The 24,942-nt window shown below is 38.7% G+C and overlaps 1 protein-coding gene across 6 annotated transcripts in view; it reads right to left on the reverse strand.

Annotated features, from left to right (window-relative positions):
• ARHGAP42 (Rho GTPase activating protein 42) overlaps nucleotides 1-24,942 on the reverse strand; it is a 330,059-nt gene that overhangs the window by 265,056 nt on the left and 40,061 nt on the right. For 5 of the 6 annotated variants that reach the window (XM_029209704.1, XM_029209702.1, XM_029209703.1 and 2 more), the window contains exon 2: nucleotides 640-735. In XM_029209704.1, coding sequence (XP_029065537.1) covers nucleotides 640-735 — 96 coding nt within the window. Of the gene's footprint in view, nucleotides 1-639; nucleotides 736-24,417; nucleotides 24,440-24,942 lie in introns of those variants that run through there. The other variant, XM_029209705.1, reaches the window with a different exon arrangement.

Raw genomic sequence — 24,942 nt, forward strand, 5'->3', positions numbered from 1 at the left:
CGCAGATACAGATAAAACTTGAGACCACATAACCCAACCTCTTCACTTATGGGAAATGAAGCCATCTGCTTCAGGAAGGGGTATACCTTCACCAGGGTCAGATTGCTAAATATCTGTGGCAAAATCATATGAGGGCTCAAGTCTCCTGATCCCCAGTAATGTTCTGTGTCCTACACTAATACTGGTTAATACGTCCTGACTGAATTTTTTTTTCTTTATAAACAAATACTAAAGTTAAAAGAGAAATCAGTATTAAGTTTAAAAAAAAAGTAAGCTAATTCTTAAACCAGTACCTTGTACATTTGATGGCAGATGACCAATACGTATTTGTCTGAATGAATGATTCACTTTGAGGCAAAGAAAAACAGTGTTATCCACATCTTCTCAAAGGGCTGAGCTGAATTATAGAATGGTTAAGTAATTTCCTTATGGAAAAAACCACAGAGCTCAATTTTAAAACAATTCATAATACTCTCCTCCGCAGAAACCAAAAATGCGCCCTTATGCTTTTATCAAAGTCAGAATATTTGACATATTTGGTATTTGGGTGTGTGAATCTGTTTGATTTCAATCAAGTCATTATCTGAAGTAAGACTTTTAAAATGATTACTTAGAATATTGAAAAATATCACAACTCACCAATACTAATTTCATCATCTGTTTCAGCATCACCAATACATTCAAACTGGAAATCTTGCAGTGACTGGGAAAATTTCTGTACTGCCATAGACAGATCTGTAATTAAAAGTTTAAAAAAAACCCATAAGTTTAAGGTACAATACCATGGAATACTCAAGAGTTTCCACATGTATTTACATAACTTTGCTGCTAATGCTATATTGACCAGAACCTTTTTAAATACCAGCTTGACAAATTTAAGCAGAATTTAAAGAGACTACTAAAGAAATATTTTTGGGATTAGATCTGCTCTGCTTCCAAAGCAGATTTGTCCCTTTAAGAAAGTTTTGGTGCCAGTTGTGTATTATCTGGAAGCCACTTTCCCAAAGCCTTTATCAAAGAATTACCATTCATTCCCTATAAATGGAGCATTTATTAAAAAAAAAAAAAAAAAAAAGAAGAAGAAGAAGGAATGCTACCAGGTTACTGGTGGGAATAAAAAAGAAAAGTAGTGAACCTTTGATTAGAAAGGGTCACCGATGTTATTCTATACAGACAGGGAATGTGGAGCAGATAGGGAATGTGTTTTTACCAATAAACACATTCGCATTCTAAGGTGAAAGGCCACGAGAAAAGTTGTTTACGAATAACCTTGTGATTTATAGGAAATCTCAAGCTAAACATACTCCTCAGTCCTGACTTCAGTCTGAACAAATTCCAGAGAGTGACTAAATCCAGAAGAAGAATTCTTCCTTAATCATGGATAGAATAAAGAAAAGCCCAGAATAATGAGAAGTAAATTCCTGGGAGGCAAAAGCCTAGGATGCAACCTAACAGTGACTAAGAATGCAGACTCTGGAGCCAAGACGGCCTGGGTTGAAATCCAAGTCCTACCATTTACTCATTATGTGACCCTGGGCAAATTTTTTTAACTCCTCTGGGCCTCTATTTCCTCATCTATAAAGACTGAATAACAGTAGTATAACCACTTTATAGAGCTGTTTTGAGGACTAAGTAAGGTAACATTTGCAAAGTGTTTAGAACAGAACCTGGCACTTAATAAGCACTATTTATGTTTGTTAAATAAAATTAAATCAATCTGACAGTGCAGCATCAGGGAAGCTTTAGAGGTCCCACCTCTCAGAGCTACTGTGATCTTCCATGCTAACCCTTCACAGAAGTCTATGCCCGTAGGAAACACATTTTTATGGAAGTCTGTCTACACTTTATTTAATGTTATCTCCCATCATTCAATTCTGATACCTTGAATGCTTAACATTTAATTCAAGCAATAGGACTTGACAAAGACTCTCTCCTTGGCCAATCTTCAGTCAGGTTCCTCTGAGCCCTCTTCTTGACTATGCCTCTACTTTGGCTCTCTGTCCTCAGTGGGCCTACATAGACCAGTTTTAGCAAAAATCCTGCCAAGTCAGTTTAGAGAATATCTAAACTGATATCTGATCAAATTCCCCATCCCCCACCTTTGATGCTTAAGCCCTTGACCTGCCTTCACCAAGAATCCTCTGAACCTTTACATCTTCTCCTCTTAGTAACTTTCCATCCACTGACAGCCCCCCCTAGCCCCGCCACCCAACATGCTCCTCGGCTATAAACCCGCATTTGTTCTTGTTGCATTCAGGGTAGAGCCTGAACTCTCTCCCCTATTGTGACACTCTCGACATCTACAGCATCCGACCTGAATAAAGTCCTCCTTATGATTTTAACTAGCATCAGAATCATTTTTCTTTAAGAGAACAATTATGGCCCGATGCCTAGACGTGACACCAGGACTTAATGTGGTAACCCACCACTCATGAAACTGCAAGCCCAGGTACCAATCACAGTAAGCACCCATGAGTGAACAGGTCTCCAAACAAGGTCACTTGCTGCACCATGTGAATCAAGAACTCACCAACACCCTCACCAACAGGAATTCTGAAGACCACAGGTCTTGAGCCTCAGAGAGGCTTCCCCCCCCCTCCCACACACACACACAAAGACTGAGATTTTTTTAAATCTTGTTTGAAAAAATAAATTGTGCTCTGGAAAGAGGGTATTACTACTCACAGACTAACACCTCTTCCCAAAAGAGGGGTAGAACTTTGGTGCCAGCTGCACATTCTACTTAAGAGGTACTTTGGATTTAGGAGAATAGAAAGGTCTATCAGCTTAAGAATGGTTCTGCTTTGGGCTCTCAGGAAGAAAGATGAAAAGAGCCTCCTTAGTGGATTGTTAGTCAATGAGAAAAACAAAGCCTTCATCAGAACTAGACTTCACCAATTGGCTGTGAGGCCCTAGACAAATCATTCACCCTTCACAAGACCTGGTTTTCTTACCTATGGAACAGAGAAGGAATACTCATCTCACAGGTTGTTATAAAAACTAAATGAGGTCTGTGCCTGGTACAGACTAGGCAACTTAATAAATGGCATCAGTTGTTATCATTCAAGCCCAGCTCAAAAGGTGGCAAAGTTGACTGGCCTTCCAGACAGAAGGGACCCATGCATGCAAAAGTATGCATTTATCTGACATTGCATAGCTCTGGCTAAGGGTAAAGAAATCATAACACCTATATCAAATGTTATGAGAAGACAAAAAAAAAAAAAAAACAGACTCCTAGGATAATTTTTAAGCCAAACTGTGTGCAGGTACTCTCCGTGAGAAAGGGGCAAAACATTCCATTTAACATTTATTTTTCCATGTACAATATACAGGCCTTATGCTAAACTGGATTTGAAGTCACAGATGGAATTCCTAGAGCAGAGTGGGGGTAGTAGGTAATAGGCGTAGATCAGGATGCTTAGGAATTCTGTAACATATAGCCTTCCTTCTCTCCCCTCATCACCACAAGTTCCTCTGAGCTTCCCCTCAAACTCAAGGAGATACCTGGAAGCTTTCTCCTAGGGCAGGGGTCCCCAACCCCCAGGCCAGGACTGGTAGTTGTCTGTGGCCTGTTAGGAACCAGGCTGCACAGCAGGAGGTGAGACACGGGCGAGCAAGCGAAGCTTCATCTGTATTTACAGCCACTCCTCATCACTCCCATTACCTCCTGAGCTCCGCCTCCTGTCAGGTCAGCAGTGGCATTCGATTCTCATAGGAGCTCGAACCCTACTGTGAACTGTGCACGCGAGGGATCTAGGCTGCGCACTCCTTATGAGAAGCTAATGCCTGATGATCTGGCTGGGGAGAGGCTGCAAATACATATTATCATTAGCAGAGAGGTTTGACTGCACAGAGACCATAATAAATCATTTGCTTGCAGACTCATATCAAAGCCCTATCAGTGAGTGGCAAGTGAAAACAAGCTCAGGGTTCCCACTGATTCTGCATTATGGTGAGATATATAATTATTTCATTATATATTACGATGTAATAATAATAGAAATAAAAAGTACACAATAAATGTAATGTGCTTGAATCATCCTGAAACCATCCCCCCTACCCCGGTCTGTGGAAAATTGTCTTCCATGAAACCGGTCCCTGGTGCCAAAAAGGTTGGGGACCGCTGTCCTAAGGAACTCCTGACATAAAACTCCACAACCAAACATTTCTTCCTAGACCATTCTTTGCTTCCCATGGCCTTGCTCCTTGACTGAGAAAGGTAAGCTGCTTCGTCCTTTCACAGAGATCTCAGTGAGTACACTGTAAAAATTCCCATGCCTGAACAAGAACACAGGAGCCCACTGTCCATAGAGCCAAGGGATTGAGAGTATGAGCTCTAGTGGCAGATGAAATGGGTTAGCTTCCCGCTTCTACCAACCATTGGCATGATCATGGCAGCCTTCATAACCTCTCTGTACCTCATCTGTTAAGTGGAACAGAACCCATCTCTCAGGGTTATTGTGAGGAGTAAATGAGTTAATATAGATGAAGCATTTAGACATACAGCTAAGCACTTAAAACGTGTTGGCTGTTTCCCTGTTGCAAGTCTCAGAAAAGAAAGGAAAAGGGAAAATTTCAGGAATGAAGGTGGCAGCTGTAAGGCCTTAGACAACCTTGGAAAGTACTCAATAAAACAGTCTGTTGATTGCAATTTCAAATTCTCTCTTGGTGCACTGCAATCATGCCATGACAGAGACTACCTGATTATTCAGTATTTCTGTGTAAGAGATGGGTGTCTATTACAATGCTGGATAGAATCAAGAATTCATGAATGATCTTCATGAAGCATAATGAGACATAATGAGACAGGACTATACACGAAAATATGCTTCTCAACTAGTTCAGATAATCCCAAAAATAAAGGGGAAGTTCGAAAAACGACTTATTTTCAACTTCAAGTGTCATGAGTTCTTGATTTTCCTTTTGTTTGTTCTCATTTTCCAACAACCAAAGTAATGATGAGGTCAAAAATGTGACCAAAGTAAAGAACTTATGGTATTTTCTGGCAGTCATATGAATCCATCTGAAAAATGAGGAATCCAGTTCACACTTCTAATTTTGGCTCCATCTCCCACTGAGTGCAGTTCTGAACTAGAAAGAACAACACCTTTCACTGACTTATAACTCCATGGAACACACACTTCCCTAATTGTCTAAGATTTCTAAACAATGGTCAGATGCACAAAAGAGAAGTACTGGTACTAAATCCTTGTAAATAAAATTGATTCACATCCAGTTATACAGACCTTGAATTTAAGACCTAATTCAGTTCTTAAAGTTTACTGTTGAATTTTAAAGTACCATATTGTGTAATGACAGAATCTACATTTCTCTTAAATACAAAAAGAAAGATCAAATGTATAAAGCATGACAAGCAGGGAATCTAGCATAGGCAAGACTGTCTCTTTCTCCCTGTTCCTACTCAACTATTAGAACATGAAGACAAACAAGGAAAAAATCCCAGTCGGAGACACCCTGGCTATCTATATTCAAGATGAAGGTGGAGGAGTAACATTTACTAGGGGTCAAAGTTGTACATAGTAAAGATGCTGCAAGTATCACTCATATCATATCCTTTCTATTTACCTAATGAGTTAAGCATAGGGTGTCTTCACATGTATTCATATTATAACTTGGAAGAATTACAGTAGGCTTTAATTAGTCAGCAATGTTTTTATATCAAAGAGTTAACCCGTAGCACCCACGATTAGATGATGCTAATGAAGCACTAAAACTTCATTTCATTAGAAACACTTCAACCTCATTAGAGAAACAAAAAACAGTAAATATTTAATTACAACTCTTCTTACACACAGACTTAAGAGCTAGAGTTACCTGTTACTTTAGAAGTGTCAAAGGAATTACTTTTACAATGTTAGCTATATTTATCTCAGAACAAGTACAACCAGCCAGTCCATTGGTTTAAGGCAGTTTTTCTTGAAATTTGGTTGCTCTGGGATGAGATTTTACAGTGCAGAAGGAATACAGGATGAAGCCATGGGAATACAAAGGTAAGAACAGGATATATCCCTCCCTCAAAAGGGCACAGTCCTATACGGACATGAGGTATGTAAATAAATCATATCAGAGGACAATGGATAAAGTCTCCGACAGAGGCTAATAATAACAACATCACCGCAGATAGTACTTACTATGTGCCTGATACTTATCCAAGAACTTAAGGTAAACTAAAACCATTAATCCTCACAACAGGCTCAGGAAGTAGATATCATCACTCCCATTTTACAGATAAAGGAACTGAGGCATAGAGAGGTTAAGTGACATCCCCAAGGTTGCTCAAGCTAGTAAATAACAGCAAGAATTTTGACCCAGGGAGCCTGGCTCCAGAGTCCCCACTTAACCGCACTGCCAGACGGCTCTGTGCACAGAGGTAACAAATAAGAAGGCACAATCGGTCCAGCTGGAGTGCATGGGGGAAGGCTCCTCAGAGGATTCAATGAAGACAAGAACCTGAAAGATGTGACAACACACCAGGCAAGGCCACATTAACAAAATGTCCAAAAGCTTTCAAAAGGCAGCTTCTACCTACACATCCAAACACCTCTATCATGACTCACATCAAGCTGAGTACCACCAGCAACAGACCATCCAGTCTCTTGTACCTATTTTTATATTGTTATTCCACCTCCTTAGGATAGACTCTTCTCCCAAGTTCTCTTTCAAGGTCTCTCTCTCTCAAGTCCCCATTTCCTCCAAAAAGGTCTTCCCGATCCCTTTCAATGTGGCATTATCGCCTCCTTTATACCTCCTACTACATGTTGTGACGCTCTTGCTGTGCTTTCTTTATTTTACCTTTTATCAAGTTATTCATAAACCTAGGTTATCCACCTTATTTTAGATAGTGTTTTAAAGGTAGAAAACTTTATCATCAATGAACACTACCCAAGTATCCACTACCATATCTTGTATACAATTAGAGCTCAACTGTTGAAACCATTAATTTCTGCAAGGTGGATAAATACCTAAGCCTTCCAGATCTAAAACATGAGTTATCCACTTTCCAATACAAGAAGCTTTCATATACATTCAAAATAACAATAGCAATGGTGTCGGTAAGATGTTTTACTCTTTCAAAGTTCTTATGTATTTTTCTTAATTCTCACACAAAGCTATGAGGGCTGAAACTCTGAAAAGTTAGGTAATAACTTAATTTGCCCAGAGTCTAAGAGCTTGACTCCAACCTGGACTGCTTCCCAAATTGGATGTTCTTTCTACTACATACCATAGCTACTTCCCAAAGAGTAACAAGCATTAAAACCAGGGAGCATGTGACCTTTAGACAACATCTAATTAATCCCTCACCTGCTGTATAAAATCTAAGATAGTAAGACTCTCTGTACTGAGCTATATGAGAGTGAGCTAGGTATGCTTATTAGCCTGGAATAAGCTACAAGCAAACATATATTAGATGGTCTAAAAGTCAAAGGAAATGCACATTCTTTCTTGTACTTTCTAGTGCCACAAGATAACTGAATAATGTTCTAGGTGTTAAGCTTCTTAAAGGTAGGTATATATTCTTCATCTCTCTTCACCATTAGTGCCCAAAAGAAAGCAGACAGAAAAGAGAACAAAGGGACCAGGAAAAGTGTACACCAACTACCAATGCATTCATAACATAAGAATCCACCATAGATAAATTACTGAAAAGCTTATGGTACTGGGAACATGAATATCACTGCAAGCCTTAATAATAAACAAACCATACACTATATAGGAGAATACGTCACGGAATTACCAAATAAGCCTTGGCTTTTAATACCTGCAGTTATGCTTTTAATGTTCTCTCAGAGAGCTGCAAATGTCAGATTGTTAGACGGAGAAAAGTCAGAGGAAAAGAACACCGGGTTTGTGGCAAAGTATAAGAAAGAAACACAATGAGAACTTCTTGTCAGTAAGAATCATTCCTATGGCTCTTACTTGAACAAAGTTTGAAAATGCCTACTTTGCTATTTTCTACTTTACATAAATGGCTAGAAAATCATGATTATCCAATATTATTAAAGAAAGTCTTCCTAAAGAAGGTCCAAGACAAAGCTTGGTACTTATATGTTGAGGTGAAGTGAAATTAACTGACTGACTTGTAATAATGGAATCAAGGAATTCTCTTTCCTTGAAGACCTAGAGAAACACTGCCGTGTCCATGGGAGGTGAATGGAGACAGAATCACCAGAGGGCAACGGGGCACGGATGTTATTCTTCATCCCCCTGGAAATGCAAAAGGCACAGACTACACTAGGCCACTAAATTAACTTGTTGTATTCTAGGATGGAACAACATGATTGTTTTGGCATGGTAAAACAAATTAGCCTAGCTCTAGGCAGCCTCATTCATTTCCACACCAGATATGCATTCAGGGTTATGTGAGGGATGTGCTCAGATAGGGGAAAAAATTCCTTCCTTAGAATCAATCATTCTTTCATGTTATGGACTAAGTGTGCACAAGACTCAGACAGACATGGACACCAATCCACCACTTACTAAAATATGGCTTAGAGCAAGCACTTAGCTTCTCTAAGTCTCAGGTTCTTCATGTACAAAAGGAAGATACTAATCCCTTACAAAACTGTCATGAATATTATGCGAAATGGACTTAGCACAGGGCCTGGTAAAGAACAGAAACTTGAAATACTGGTTCTCAACAAATGTTAACTATTAAACCACTATTTATTATGATGGCAAATGCAGAATATGAAATATTTTCATTGTAAGCATAACATATTTAATCTGTGTATTAAATTACTATCTTCAGGAGAGGTTCAGCAAAAATAAATAGTGGTACTGGCCTCTAATGAAGACCAAGCAGTTTGTAATCCCATAAATGGTATGTGTTTGGCAAGCAGTTCCAGAAGATTCCAGCCTAAAAACAACAAACAGGAACCAACACTTGGCCAGATTTTATCCATAGTTTCTATAAAGCTACAAATTCCATAAAAATTAAAAATGAAAAACCACAAAGACTTCACTATTGCTACAACACAATTTAAAAATAGAAAGCTGAAAGGATGAAATAAATCACCCATCTTCCCACCCTGGGGGAAAAACTTGGGGGGGGTGCGGGGGACAGGGGGAAGGGGAGGCGAAGGAAACAATGGCACACTGCAGTTTCTCTGGATTTTTCTTCCTGCCTCAATAAGCATTCCTTTGAGATTTCTCTTCCTCATACTCTTTCCTTCAGGAAAGATAAACCTATCTTTAGACACCTTGTTTTAGCTCAATACATGTTTTCTTTTAAAAAGTACTACTTATGGGGCTTCCCTGGTGGCGCAGTGGTTGAGAGTCCGCCTGACGATGCAGGGGAAGCGGGTTCGTGCCCCGGTCCGGGAAGATCCCACATGCCGCGGAGCGGCTGGGCCCGTGAGCCATGGCCGCTGAGCCTGCATGTCCGGAGCCTGTGCTCCGCAACGGGAGAGGCCACAACAGTGAGAGGCCCACGTACCGCAAAAAAAAAAAAGTAAAAAGTACTACTTATGTATCTATATGCAGGCAACTCCTAAGTGGAGATTTAAGTTTGGATACTGGAATTCCAAACAAAATTTTATAAAATATCCCACTTGACTTTTTTGATTTAACTAAAAAATATTGAATTATCCAGCATGGAGGACCTTGCAGGTTTCCTAGGCTTCTCAGCAACACTGGTTATGGCCTGGCATGCTTTCCTGGACTTCCTGGTCTACCTTCCCACACATGACCTCTTCCTTAGTCCAATCATTGTTTTCTGGGTATTTACAACTTATGCTCTTATTAACAGATTTGGTAATGGAAAGTGTTTAGTGTTCTAGCTTCACTTCTAGCCCTCTTTTCTCTTGACTACCTGAAGTATCTCTCTGCCCAAGATAATGACTCTGGAAGAGCATTTTGTGTTACCTTATCTTTCATGTCACCTATCAGCCTATTTCCAACTCTTAAAACTTACTTCCCTTTCCCTTTTCCATCAGCTCCTTCTTGGTATCATATGACAAACACATTTGTGATAAAATCATGATTTGACTAGTTTAATCTCCTTTTTAAAGCATCACACTAAATTATTACCTACTAGGCAAGTCAAGCATATCATCTTTCCTCTATGATTTTTAGGCCATCATTTTTCTCAAACTGGTCTTTGTACCTTCAATGTTCCAGCCAAACAAAACAATCTAAACTTCTGTTCTCCCAGCATCCACAGGGTCATTCTTCATGTTGGAAACAGCCCTTTGTCTCTGCTGTGACCTTCAATTGCCTTCAAATGAATCAATACTCACAGTTCCACTGTGAAGCTGGATTATACCTTACAAGAGCAGCTGGCTATACTTGAGGATGGTACCTGGAGCTTCCTTTAGTTCTTTTAAAGCAGCTTTAAGACCTGCCTCTTTCTAGATTAATCTGAAAGCCCCACCCTAAATAATCCAACCAGGGCAACACATTTGCTGTTTGACAGATATCAAATACTGACATGCCTTATGGCACACAGCAGTGTGCCAGGAGTTCAGAAAGCCATGAATACTTTCAGTGTATCTTCTGGTGCCACAACATTTATTAGAAAACTAAAGAGAAGGAAGTGAAGTAGTTTTATCCTGTTTTACATTTTTTTTAAATGCCAGTATAGCAGAATTTATATGAATTAACTTGTATCTTGTTACTTCCATTGAGGCAGCCAGTTTGGGTCATGTTTCCAGACTATTGAGAGTACATTTTCCCCCTCATCTGATAGAAAATTCTGAGAAGTACTATACTACTGTAATCTAGCTCCTTTTTGAATGTCTACTGATGTACCCTACATTATAATTTTATTATATTATATATTTATTTGTGTGTAAGTCGCATTACCCTCATCAAACATTAAGCCCGTGATGGGCAGAGAACCTCTTCAGTCTTTATTGCCTTCAGCATAGGGCCTTGAAAATAAGGGGCTGTCAAATAGAATAGAATGCAAAAATTCAGAGTATTTAGAAAAGGTAAAGTAAGGCCTTTCTAGGACTGGCAAAGAGCAATTAGAGATAAAAAGCCAGGTGGTTAGACTCAGACCCGGATCTAGCTATAAAAGGGGCTATGGGAACAGAGGAGCCCCAGCAAACAAACACACCTGAGGATCTGGACATCAAGTCAAGTAGATGAGATCGGAGGGCCAGAGGGAATGGCTAAAAGGTTCTTTCATTTAGGATCTGTTGGTTAGCTTTGCAAAAAGCAAAGCAGTGGAAGCTGACAGAAGCAGCCTAGGTATTCTAGGTGCTAACCTAAAATCTCAGTATTGCTTTAGAATAAACCCACCTCTAAAAATTATTCTGGTAATCTAATCAAGCTCAATGGGGAGAGCATCCAGTTTAAAAAAAATAAAACTAAAAATAACCTAAATGTTCCACAAACTTAAGTCACTACAGAGAAAGCTAGTCCAGGTTTTTATTTCCTTGCATCATCTTCTAATATAAAGAAGTCTCATTTAAAAAAATGATAAAAGCAAGGATTTTGGCGCCAAACAGACTACCAGTTTTGCTATGTGGGCAAGTTACTTAAGCTCTTCAAGTTTCAACTTACCTGTTTGTAAAATGAGGATAATAGTAATATACCTACTTCATAAGATTGTTGTAGTGACCAAATGAAATCATACATGTAAAGTACATAGTAAGAGCCTGGCAAATTGTCATAATTATAACTGCAATTATTTTTAAGGAGGAAATCATTGGCTAGAAAGACACACTATTCTTGCCTCTTGGTTACTACTCCTATGTTAAGCTTACCTCTCAGGACCTAAAAAGATACCTACCATTATATGATGGCACCAAATTTAATGCAGCCAAAGTGCCTGCCGACCAAGGAAACACTCAAGTGATACCAAACATTATTACAGTCAATTGTCTCTATTCCAAAAGGTAATTTATCATTTATTTAAGTGCATTTTCCCATCAGCAGTTTAGCATCATGCACCATTAAAAAAATTTATATCACACTCATATTGCCTCTGATGAAACTTCAAAGTATCATTCCAGTGGTTAACAGATACCTGCATTCCAGCATTCCCTAAGAAAACACTGCTAGACCCAATAATGAAATCTGATTAACCAAGCAAAGAAACAATCTAACATACATGAACCTCCAAAAATATTCTAAGTTCAATTTAAATGAAGTGATGAGCTTAGAATGTGGGTATAGCATAAGTGGCTGGCTATGTTTTTGTTGTTGTTGTTATTGCTGTTTTTATTTTGGCTGCATTGGGTCTTCGTTGCTGCGCGTGGGGCTTTCTCTAGTTGCGGTGAGCAGGGGCTACTCTTCGTTGCCTTGCACAGGCTTCTCATTTCAGTAGCTTCTCTTGTTGCGTGCAGAGCACAGGCTCTAGGCGCGTGGGCTTCAATAGTTGTGGCATGCGAGCTCAGTAGTTGTGGCTCGCTGGCTCTAGAGCGCAGTCTCAGTAGTTGTGGCGCATGGGCTTAGTTGCTCCTAGGCATGTGGGATCTTCCCGGACCAGGGCTCGAACCCGTGTCCCCTGCATTGGCAGATGGATTATTAACCACTGCACCACCAGGGAAGCCCTGGTTATGTTTATTGTGACCACATATTCGGGTTTTCACTATTGCATTTTTATTTATTTATTTTCTTTGGCCAAACTAAAGTATATTATATCATGTAACATCATGGCTATCCATGAACAGTAATGGTGGCAAAATAATTTTTTCACATAGCAGCATGACTAACATCCTCTTAAAGACTGGAAATATTTTATAATGAATAGTAATTGAAAGCTGAATACATAAGCCTCTGTCTTGGACAAGATGTGGAAGTATGCTGGCATCATGCCTTGTTCTTCCAAAAGGAACAGAAAAAAACAACACTGCAAAACAAGGCTGAGCCTGGGCTGCCAGGGAAGTAAGGGCACAAAGATCATTATTCTCCACTTACACAATGTTTTTTGTAAGTTGTTTTCAATAAACTTGCTATCCCACATGTCTACAGACTTCATTTTTCTGCTGTCCTACCCCATGTTGAAACATTAAAGCAATGTTTCAGAATATTTCAGGAAAACTTGCATTCTAACAGTGTAGTTTCCATTTTGTACCTTTGAGCCAACACCCCATCCCATGTTTAAGGTACCACAATAGAGATAATTTTGTTGGGATACATTATTTTATTACTTTTTAAAGTTCCAAGTGTTATGCTTTTAATAAAATGACTTACTATAGCCATCTCACTATCTTAAATACAAATGATGAGATTTTTCAAGTCATATTTGTACTCCTTATCTCACTAGAAACCTACTGGGCAAACAGACTGAGTAGATAATTACCTACATTCTACAGATGAGAAAACTAAGGTGCACGGTTAAGTGACTTTTCCAAGCAATAGAATCAGAGCTGGAATCTTAATCTCCCATGTCTAGGCCAACCCTCCTCTTTCCATACCGTCTTAAATAAATAATCCTCTTACACCTACAATTCTACCATACTGGGGTTAGCTCAGTAGTAAAAATTTTTAAAAACTATTTTTTTTACCAGACCATTTACAGTTTTCTTATCATTTCCTCACTTAAAAAAAAATCCTCATTCTTATGAATCTTACTGTATCTCCATTATGTAACTAGTTTAACTGTTGGTAAAAATGATTTAAGTGGCTTTGAAGAAGATACTTTAAACATATGATACATTTTATTTTTATTTAGGGGTGATTGATTATACTCATCGAAAAACAGGAAGATAAATCTCAACCTTTTATTCCAAAAACTAAAACTCATTCACCTAAATACCATGCTGTTTGAGTTGCCAACATGCATGCAAAACCATAGGTACAGAGTCAGCAACTGCCTGCTGTGATTCTGAATAGCTGAGACTTTTATTTAGCAATCAGAACTGAGGAATTCCAACTGTGTCAACTTGTGCAACTATGTCTGGCTTTAGAGCTTCCCACACTCTGGGAGACAGATTGTCTCTAATTATTTTATTGCTGCAAAAAAAGGGACTTTTCATAGAAATTATACACAAAATTTATGTCAGGCTTTTATCAGACAGCATGTAGTCAACCCATGATTAGGCCATCCTTCAATTTAAAACTTAAATATATATGTGGCTTGCAACTCTTCTTACCCGGTATTTTTTATTTACTTCAGAACTTATTAGTTCCTCAGCTACTAAAATTTTAAGGTGATTTACCATAGTTCATATATTCTAAGCTGCTAAATTGTAAGCCCCCTACCCAATTTTAGAGATAGTAATATAAAAACTACAACGTTGGCTCCCTGAGTCCCAGTATATCTTTATATTTTATATTTCGTCCAGTCATACTGAACAACGGCATCTTTTGCAGCATCTGACATTGTCAAGTAAAGCATTATCCCTAACCTTAAGGAGCTAATAACCTGACAAAACAAACAGCACACAGTGCATTGCCTCGATTGCCTTTTCCTATCTTTGAATGCCACAAAAACCTAACACTAGGAAAAGCCTGTTTCAGAAATATTTGATCTCTGTTGTCCCTAACCATTATGAGAGTGGGAAATAAGAAATCAGCTCTCTCTAGCTTAGCTTCTCATTCTTTTGAGATATAAAGGGGCTGAAGCCTTGAAGCCACCCAGTCACTTGGGCTTGTTTCTGGGCTCCAAGCCTAAAATAAGGGCTAAAGGGGGCTTCTATCAGCTGTGTGCTCGTGAAAGCCATCTGAGACCACCAGAAATGCTGTAACCATGGGATTGTGGGCAGTATTTCAACAAGGGCTCTCCAGATAGTGAACAAGACATTCAGGCACTATAGACTCTGTATTTTCAGAAAGAAAATTCATGAAAGAGATATACAACCGAGAAATGAATTTGTGTATACAGTTTCTGTTTGCTCCACATGCCCCCTGACATTAACTTTTTAAGTATAAAAAATTCTCTATAATCTAAGACTCACATTCAGTTCCAATGCCATGCAGTTTAGGGAGGCAGCCCATTGTGATTCAAGGTCAGCGACCTTGATGGTAAATGAAGTAACGTTTGTGCATTAGTTACAGAAGGCTGGGCACAGGTAAGTACTGTCTTCAGCGGACTAATTTAGTAACTTCAGCTACATCAGAATAGTGAAGGATATAACCTAGACTTCTCTCTGAGAATCCCTAGAAATAATGCCTATGAGTGACTAAAATCTGCTACTATAGCAACACTGCAAAGTTACACTGAATATCAAACTAACAACATCAAACTTATTAGATCATTTCAATTAAATTAAATGGTGTATTTCTTCAATCACAACCCCTCAAACCAAAAGAGTAAAGAAGTATTGGCCGAGTAGAAGTCCTTAAGGTTTTAGCTTTACTGAATTGTAAACCTGATAAATAATCAGCATATCAATTACATATAAATGCAAACATTTGTGCTTTGAACTTGCACCTTGGAGAAACTGTGTGCCTAAGTAAAGGTAAATTTTAACCCTGCATGAGTTGCAACTGCAATGAATCCTCAGTTAAGTACAAGTGAATGAGTTTCTTATTGAAAATGTTATGATGCAATAGATGAAAAAAATAACAAAGTGGTTCATTTTATCAAAACTTTCCCACAGAGGCTCATTTAGTCAATCAAAAGGTATGTATTAACTTCCTTATCTATGAAACTTCTACATTACTTGTTCTACAAGATCCCACTTCCTTTCACCCAGACACTTTGGTAAGTAAAAACTGGAGTGATTTGGCATGTCAAACTGCTCCATGACTACTAAAGATTAGTGAACAAACTGCAGAATTATAGACACTGAAGAAACTACTTTCTCTAACCCCAATCAAGTAGCTCTGAGAAGAGTTTGTCAACTTGCAAATCACTTAATTGAGAATCACCTCCAGATTCTAAAGGCAGTACAAGATGAGTGATAATAGTATACCAGCTAGTTAAAAATCACTAAAATAAATGAGAATTTACTTAAATGTTTTTCCCTCAGGTTAAGAAGAAATTGGTTCTTAATGTCCACAGCAGCATTATTTACAATAGCCAGGACATGGAAGCAACCTAAATGTCCATCAACAGAGGAATGCATAAAGAACATGTGGTACATATATACAATGGAATATTATTCAGCCATAAAAAGGAATGAAATTGGGTCATTTGTAGAGACGTGGATGGACCTAGAGAGTGCCATACAGAGTGAAGTAAGAAACAGAAAAACAAATATTGTATAATAACACATATATGTGGAATCTAGAAAAATGGTATGGATGATCTTATTTGCAAAGCAGAAATAGAGACACAGATGTAGAGAACAAATGTATGGGTACCAAGGGGGAAAGGGGTGGGGTGGGAGGAATTGGGAGACTGGGATTGACCCATATACATTACTGATACTATGTATAAAGTAGACAACTGATGGGAACATACTGTATAGCACAGGGAACTCTACCTAATGCACTGTGGTAACCTAAATGGGAGGGAAGTCCAAAAGGGAGGGGATATCTGTATGTGTATGACTGATTCATTTTGCTGTGCAGTAGAGGCTAACACAACACTGTAAAGCGACCATACTCCAAAAAAAATTTAAAAAAAGAAATTAGAAGCCTCTCTTTTGTTTTTCGGTAGGTGGCACTATAGCACAGGTTTTTGGTTTCTCTTACCTGACTGCCTCTGGTTATATTTGAGAATGTGCACTTTCCACCCTCCACTGCCTCTTGTCATCTGGTGCCCTCGTCACTGCTTGCGCCTCCAAGGTCGCTAGTGCCTTTGTTGCTGCCAGTGTTGCCATTTTTGCTGGTATTGCTGCCTGGGCACCAAAATGGCAGGCACCTCCACCATGTCCAGGGTGGCCTGGGTCACAGGCTCTGCTACCATGGGCAGGGGCAGCCAGTGTCATGGGCACCACTGCTGCACACAGGGTTTTGGGGTTTGCAGGCACTGGTGCTGCAGGCAGGGGGGCTGGAGTCACAGGCACCTCTGTGGCTGGAGGGACAGGGTTGCAGGCTCTGCTGCCCCCTCATTCCCTGTGGCCATGGGTGTCACTGCAGCCAGCAAGCTGGAGTTGTCCACACCACCTCCCCAGCTGCTACCCGTGGAGTTCTCTGGGGCTCTGGGCCCAGCCAGCAAGGCCAGGATCACAGGCACCACCAACACTCTTCCCCCAGTTCCACCTCCTCTATGTGTTCCAGTCCACCCACCTTTAGATGTACAGATGTGTGGAACTATCTGGTGCCCTGGTGTATTGGGCAGAGGAACCTTTGTTGAGTTACGGATGTTTTACTGGTTGTAGACTGAAGGGAAGAGACAAAGAAAGCATCTCATACTGCCATGATGCTGACCTGGCCAATAACATTTTATTCACTGATTTATCTCCCCCAGTTAAAATTAATTTCTATGAAAGCACAAAATTTTGCCTTTTTCTGTTCACTGTTCAACAAATAGATCTGGGCCTGGTACATAAAAGATATTTAGTTTTGCATAAACAGTTGAAACAATAAAAGCATATAGTAAGACCCTCTAATAGTGCCCTTTTTAAAACTGGGTATGCATATACTGTAGTGGAGTAACACAGGATAAGCATAACACTTCGGGGTTTTTTTTGTTTGGTTGGTTGGTTTTTAATGAAAACAAATGCATAGTGTGGAATAGAGTTTAAAAAAAATACACTCAAAAGCAAGTTTGGCTTGTAATAGGAAGAATGGAGCTATTTAGTCATGTAGGGAAACAGTAGTAGGTGTCTAGAATGGGGTAATATTGTGAGAATGTATGGAAAGTACTACTCTGAAACTAAAACTTGACCAACAGAAACAATTACATTTTGTTAATACACCTGAAAAGAAATAAATGTTTCCCAGTTATGTATCCTGCTATTAAGGAATCTTCTTTAAAGCTCATTTGAATCAAGTAATCAAAGACTAAAATTTTCAGTTTATTTCCTACACGTATGGAATAGAACTTAGCCAGGGAAAAAGGATAGTGAGGAATTGACAAAAAGAGGGACATGGGCTGAACTCAAATTTCCTTAAGGTACCAGTTGGTTTCTGAGATGAAATAGGCCATCCTCATTTGACTACACCTTTTTTACATCATAAGGTTAGCACTTGTTACATGAAAGATCTTTTATTTAGTCTTTCTTCCCCCACTAAAGATTTTACACATCTTTGTTTTCTAGGTCAGTGCTCAGTTTTAATACCAAATTGAGGAATAATTCTTTAATGCTCCTCCACAATCTACTAGTGCCCTTGTTTACAATGACTGTATTTATCCAAATAAACTACTATGGCTAAGTGCTCCAAGAACCTTACCAATTTGATGAGAATGATTCTTTTGAAAGTCCCCCAAATCAGCCAACTTAAATTTCATTTATACTTATTTTATCATGTGGTTATAAGTAGTTCTAAAGGGAATTAACTCAAGGTTAAAGATTTAGAATTAAAACGCTCATCCAACACAACAAACATTTATGCCTCATGAGACTTAAAAATATGTAGACTGTGGATTATTACTCACACATAACTGGACAGAGTGTCAGAAGTTAAGGGTTGTAGTCCCAGTTCTACCGGCATTAATTACTACATGACCCTGAGTGACTACTAGGCAATTACTTCTCTGGGCCTAAGGAGGGGGAACCTCAGTGTGGCATGTAACAAGTGCTCAGTAATTCAACCAATAAGACTTTCTAATTAATAGGATCTGTTGTTTCAAATTATAGAACATGTTCCTTCCAAAGGAACCTCAAAGCCCTTCAAATATATTACCATCACCAACCACAGTTTACATGCCTGAAACCTCAGCTATACACAGCACTGAGAAGTAGAGCCCTCAGAATCTCACACTCCACTGCTCCTGCACTGTGTTCTTGCAGGACAGCCAACTGCAAGCTGTAGTTACTGAATGAGACGTTATGGCCATTTCAGTCCCAAAGCCAGCTTCCTGTCAAACTTTCAAAAGAAATGAAGGAAGACACTGATTCTAGTTCAACGATGATAATCAGCTAACATTATAAACACAAAGGCCTACCTATTAAGTTATACAAAAATAAGACCTTCTCTCTCATCCAGGAGTTAATAGCCTGGTAGAGAATAAGCAGATTATTTTCATTAATAGGACTGGTGTGATGAAAGTATCTGACTCACAGTGAGAAAGAAGGAGATGGTTTGAAGCATGAGTATGAGCCTGCTTAGGGAAACAAAAGGGAGGAAGACTAGCTATAATTTTAGGACAACTGCCCTTCACTTTCTGTTTCCTGAGAAGATCACTAAGATTTCCTCTAAAGTTTTTTTTTTTTTTTAATCCTCAAAAAATAAAAAGATTGCAAGTCTCAGAGTAAAGCAGACCACCTGGTGGATTTCCTTCTAAGCCCCGGCATCCCAGAACTGCACCCTGCAGTCACTAGTACAAATGCAAAGTAATTCATGCTCTAAACTTGGTTAAAGAAAAAATGACATTTTCAGCTTAATAGAAGTACTTCCCATACTAAGTTGTTTTATCAAAATTAACCTCTACTTTCACAATGGAACACCACAGGGAAAAAAGTCTTCCACAAGAGAAACCTGCTTTCCAGGCAGCATTTCAGGGACATGGGTCCTCTAACACTTTCATTCAGGCTCAGAGCTGTTAACTGGTGTGGCCATAATTCAGATTCCTAGTAACTGAGACAGGACAAGGAAGCTAAACCTTCAGTGTTCTTCAGTTCAGGCTAGGGCCTGCAGAGAGCAGCCAAGGGATGTGTAAAGGTCAGTGACACAGCGGATATGCCGGAACAGGAAACGGTCCACTGTGGAGTTTCCCGTATCCCACACTCCTCTCACACACACTTAACCCTCACGCCCTGCAGCTTTTGAGAAGGCATCACATCTCACATCTATAAGAGCAAGGCTCCTTCTTCCCTCTCTTATAACGTGTACTCCACAAAGTGGCCCGTAATCCATCAAATAAACCTGCCTGCTTTCCACCTAAGCCCAGGGAGGTGGAATGAGGCCTCACGTCATCGCTCCAGGAAAAACTACACTTTATACAGAACCCTGACAGCTTCTGCCTCCTTAGGACAGTGGAAATAACGTATCACCACAAGTATTCCATTTACTCTACATATATATTGTTTTTAAATAATACAATAAGTTCCCAAATCTGGGTCAGGCTCAGGGTCAGTGTTAGGGTTGCAGGAATCTTCCCTGGAGCAGCAAAGTCTGACACTGGAAGAAGCAGATGGGCAGCTACCAGGAGCAGGTATTACCCAACCTTTTCTCTTGCACTTTCTGGTCTCAGACACTTTCACTTTCAGGATGATTCCATATATAAATTCTGTCTTCTAGGCTTTTTTCCTGCCCACCCTCCATTCACTTGCCTGTAGACCTTAAACCTTCTGGATAATGTTTGTGGCTTGAACAGTATTATCATCAAATGGCAAAGAATAGTACTTTAGCATCAAACAGTTTTAAATCCTAGTTCCATGACTGACTAGCTTTTTGTTACCTTGAGCAAATTACTTAAACTTTTCTATGCAGTCTCAATTTTCTATATATAATAAAAGAATGCTATTGCCTATTTCACTGTGCTAGCGGGAAGTTTAGAAAAATTAAGAGCCCTGGTGTTTTCCAAACAAATATGTTTCTCTCCCCTCTATTCCAAAGGAAGAAATGTAGTGCATCATATATCCCACTGCATCACGAGGTAGAGGGCGGAATGGATTTTGACCAGCATAACCTGGTCTTTTAAAAACTTACATGTTCATGATAAATGTCACAGAACAAGGTAACCTAAAGTAAGTGTTAGCAATTAGATTTCATCGTCAGCAGCAAAACTTTCAGAAATAATACAAAAGTATGTACAGGCACACACATACAAACTAGCTTTAGTGAGTCCAAAATTAGAGGGAAAAAACAGACAGACACTAGTCAACCTGTAGCTTCCAGGATTATACCAAGTAACTTATTCTTTTTTTAATTTTCTATACACATGCAATATATCACACACAAAATGTTTTCACAGATATTCAGTGCTCTAGGTAAAAGCCTTCCCTACTCGTGTTGTAAAAAGCTGCAGCTGGACTATGGGTCAGATGGCACTCAGCAGTTTTGTGTGTGTCGGGGGTGGGGTGTGTCAGGAATGAGTGTGGTTATCAAGGCATTTCTAAGTAGGGAACCCTTGGAACAACATTAGAGTAAAGGTCATGGGAAAAGAAGTTTTGCTCACCCTACTTCCTGGCAGCATTTTCCGTACACAAGCCACAAGCAACTCATGTTTACAAGATGGAACAAGAAAAGAGGGGCTTATTAGATGAAGGGGGCCAGGGGAGTCAACGCATACATACACACAGATTGTAAATTATGTACGCTTTTTCAATTTTTATATTAAAATTCCAGAAAGAGGTTAAAAGACTTACATACCATACTTCACTGTGCAAAATATCCTTAGTGCTTTAATAAACTGAATTAAGTTAGAATATTTTTATTAGTGTCAATCACACAAATGAAACTCAATTAGGAAGAAAACAATCATGATATATCTATTTTATCCTTCTCAGCAAAAAATGCAATTTGAATTATTTTTCAGAATCATAGAAAAAATATTTCTCAGGATTTCAAACTTTCAAACCTAGAGTTCTTCATGTTAAACCAAGATTGTTTAAGAAGGTGAATGTGTTCTGAAATAGATGTAAAATTCAAGAGCATTTTATTTACAATAGGTCAACAGTCCCTCACTTTTTAATCACCTTACTAAAACTCACAGACAAAAGATAACCAGTTAACAAATCTCAAATTATACAACTAATGCAAGCTACCTCTTTTTTAAAAAGAGGAATCTAAGACAATTCAACCTAAGGGAGGAATAAGCCACTGCCAAATCTATATATTTCTATTTTGTGTTTCCTTGTCTTAATCCTGGAATTCTGGAAAAGTATAAGCACTTTTCAAAAACATCTCAGACTAGGTCTGGGTGTTACAAGCAACTTTTTTCTTCAATTCTGAAGTACATGCTTTCTTTATAACTATGGATTTACCAAGGAAAGAATCTTCCTGATTGCCTCTATGCTTGAGTGTTATTAAACTAAACAGTCAGACAAAATATGAGGAACTAACCTTGGCATGAAATGCAACAGGCATAGTTTTTTTTTTTTCTCCTCTGCTTCTTCTTAAAAAGAAAGCAAAATATCCAAACTTGAAACGTAATAATACAGATTTCCGCATGTTCACTTTACTTGTAACATAACATTTCCACTCTGTATTTATCTTTGGTAGTTAGTAGTAGTAGTAGCAGCAGTAATTTTGTAACATACTTTATCACTTTATGTAGGGGAACATATTGCTTACCAGCTTCACACATATTACTCTCATGGATAAAAATCAAAACCTCTCCTTATACAAAAAAAAAGATAAAATGCCCATAAGCAATGTTCTGATTGAACCACAAAATGAAAAGAAAAAAAAATTCATTAGAATTACTAAGTTACACTCGTTTTATATCTTTAAGCTAATGTCAGATCCTTTACGTGGATACTCTTTTAAACCTAAAACAAAGTTGACACTTAGCTGTTAGATTCAGACTTAAACATTCCCCTCACTAATCACAGTACTGTGAGGTCCTGAACAGACTGCATCTCTGAAGTATCAGCATCTAGCCTCTTCTTGTTATTTCAATGGCTTTCAGCTCTTTCTACACTTGATGCCAGTCTACATTAAAGAAATGCCTCTTTCCCACTCACCCCCAATTATTAATATTCAAGATGAAGAGAGAAAACATAGGTAAACAATTGCCTCTGAAGCACTGTAATTATAATCAAATCAATATTTGACAGCTATAAATTACAGGCTACCCCAATATCTCTACAACTAAACAAGTTCTCTAAGCACGTAAAATCATTTCTTACAGCAAATATTCTCCTAACTCCCCATCAAGATATCCAAGAACAATTCCAGTACAGAAACAGAGTCCTCTTTTGACATCTAGAATCTGCCTACTATGTGCAAGACACTAGAAGGGAGTCTAATATAATTTCTCTCTCACCCTTAAAGAGTTTATAATCTAATTAGAAAGAAATGGCCAAAGGAGTACTTTCTGAGGAAGAAGAAGGAAAAGGGACCTGAATGGGTAAAAAGTGAATGACTGAAACATTAACGTGAGGATGCAGACACCAGTGTCCACTACAGTGCTAGAGTATGGGCCCCTTTTAAATCCTCACCCAGCAGGTTGGTCAGTATAAGTCCGTTACCATTTAGTACTAATAATAAGTGTTTCAATAAAGATTAATTTTTCTGCTATAAGTTTTACAGAAAGTAGAGCTTATTCATTCAACAAATAATTAAACATTTACTCAGGGCCAGTCACTGGGCCTGGTACAGAACTAGGTGCTAACAGTAAATAGTGAACAAAGCCAAGATAGGCCAAGATGTCTAAGCCTAGTGGAACAGGCCACTTAGGACAACTGTCAAGGTATTGAATAATAGGACACCAATATGTTCACTAATAGGGAAGCACACAAAAGTTTTAAAGAACAAGCTCAGGTTAGAATTAAAATGATAGATGAAACATATAGTAATAGTAATAATGACAGCAATAACAGCAACAAAGCATAAGAATCCCTGGCCAGACTGTGCTAATACCATCTCATTCTATCTTCACATCAACCCTACAAAAGCCTCCACGATAATCATCTTCATTTCACAGATGCAGAAACTGACCCTGGGAGAGGTTAAAGGACTTGCCTCGTTTGTGAGCATCTGGGGACAGGGGAGGCGGGGGGCTCTTGCATAACCATAAGGCTATTCTCATTTATAACAAAATTAATAATGATTCTTTAATATCATAGAAAGCTAGTCCAGATTCAAATTTCTCCAATTACTTTAAGATTTGTTTCCTACTTGCTTACAAATAAGGATCCTAGCAAAATCTACTCATTGCATTCACTTAAATTTCTTAAATCCCTTTCTATATAGAATAGTTCCCTGTTCATTTTTTCCTTCTTTTCCCAAGACACTGACTCTTGACTAAATTGTAGGATGTCCCAATTTCTGGATTCAGCTGAGTGCTTCTTCTAAGTGTTGTTGAGTTTGCTACTCCATCCCTGGTGTTTTGTGGAGTCAGGAAGTTATGTGTAAAGGCTTAATCAAAGGTAGAAGGAAAACCAGAACAAGTGTGCTTCTCCTGTCCCTTTTTCCTTTTTTAACAGAAAAAAAAAAAAAAAAAAAGTTTACGTATGCCAAACTGACATAACATTTTTATTGAAAAGAGACAAACTGTTTAGATATAGCAATAAAAATCCAGATCCTTTTAGAGAAATTATGTTCTCTCCAGATCTAAGTATTTAAAATCACCCTACTTCCTACAAAAGGTACTACAAAAAATTTTGCTGTTTGTTTGTTCTTGTTTTTGTTTTAATATTAACTGAGAGCAAGAAGAAAAGAATTGCTAGAAAAACACACACACTCAAAGATCCCTTCCCGGGCTGTGACTCTTTCTGTACAACCCAATCTCAGTCTATCAAATTTGATAAAATAGTAGTAGCAACTCCACAATTTATCTACCAGCCATCAGCTGTGTGCCCAGGGCCCCACGATTTCTCAGCCCAGGTTTATTCCAGGAAGGCAGCTCAGGGGATTTCCACCAAGTTTTCCCTCTCACCAGAGCCATCTTCAAGTGATAATCAGGAAGCCCGCAGCGTGGATCCACAAGAAGGAAATTATGAGGTGACTGTGGAAAATGGAGAAGTAGGAGAATGAGAAAAGCTCACAAAGCTCCAAAAAATGAGAGTTCTCTATCCCTATTCCTTGCTCAAATCCAGAGGCCACGGGTTTCAAAAAAAATCAAACCTTGGGTTAACTGCAATATGTCCTCTCCCATTGTCCTACTCTAGATGGTTCCCAGGAGAAATGGTTGGCCATGACTTTTTAGAAAAATATGTCCCAACTCTGAAAACTAACCTTCTCTTTCAACTGTTTTCCTTTACGTTTTTGATTTCTGAACACTGTATGTATGGTCTTTCCACATTACCTATGTAAAGAAAGACTCAATAATATATGAAACAACACTTAAATGGCGTAAGTAAGATA

The sequence above is a fragment of the Monodon monoceros genome, unplaced genomic scaffold (assembly GCF_005190385.1).
Source record: "Monodon monoceros isolate NGI ecotype Baffin Bay Population unplaced genomic scaffold, NGI_Narwhal_1 Super_Scaffold_7, whole genome shotgun sequence".
Taxonomy (NCBI): Eukaryota; Metazoa; Chordata; class Mammalia; order Artiodactyla; family Monodontidae; genus Monodon; species Monodon monoceros.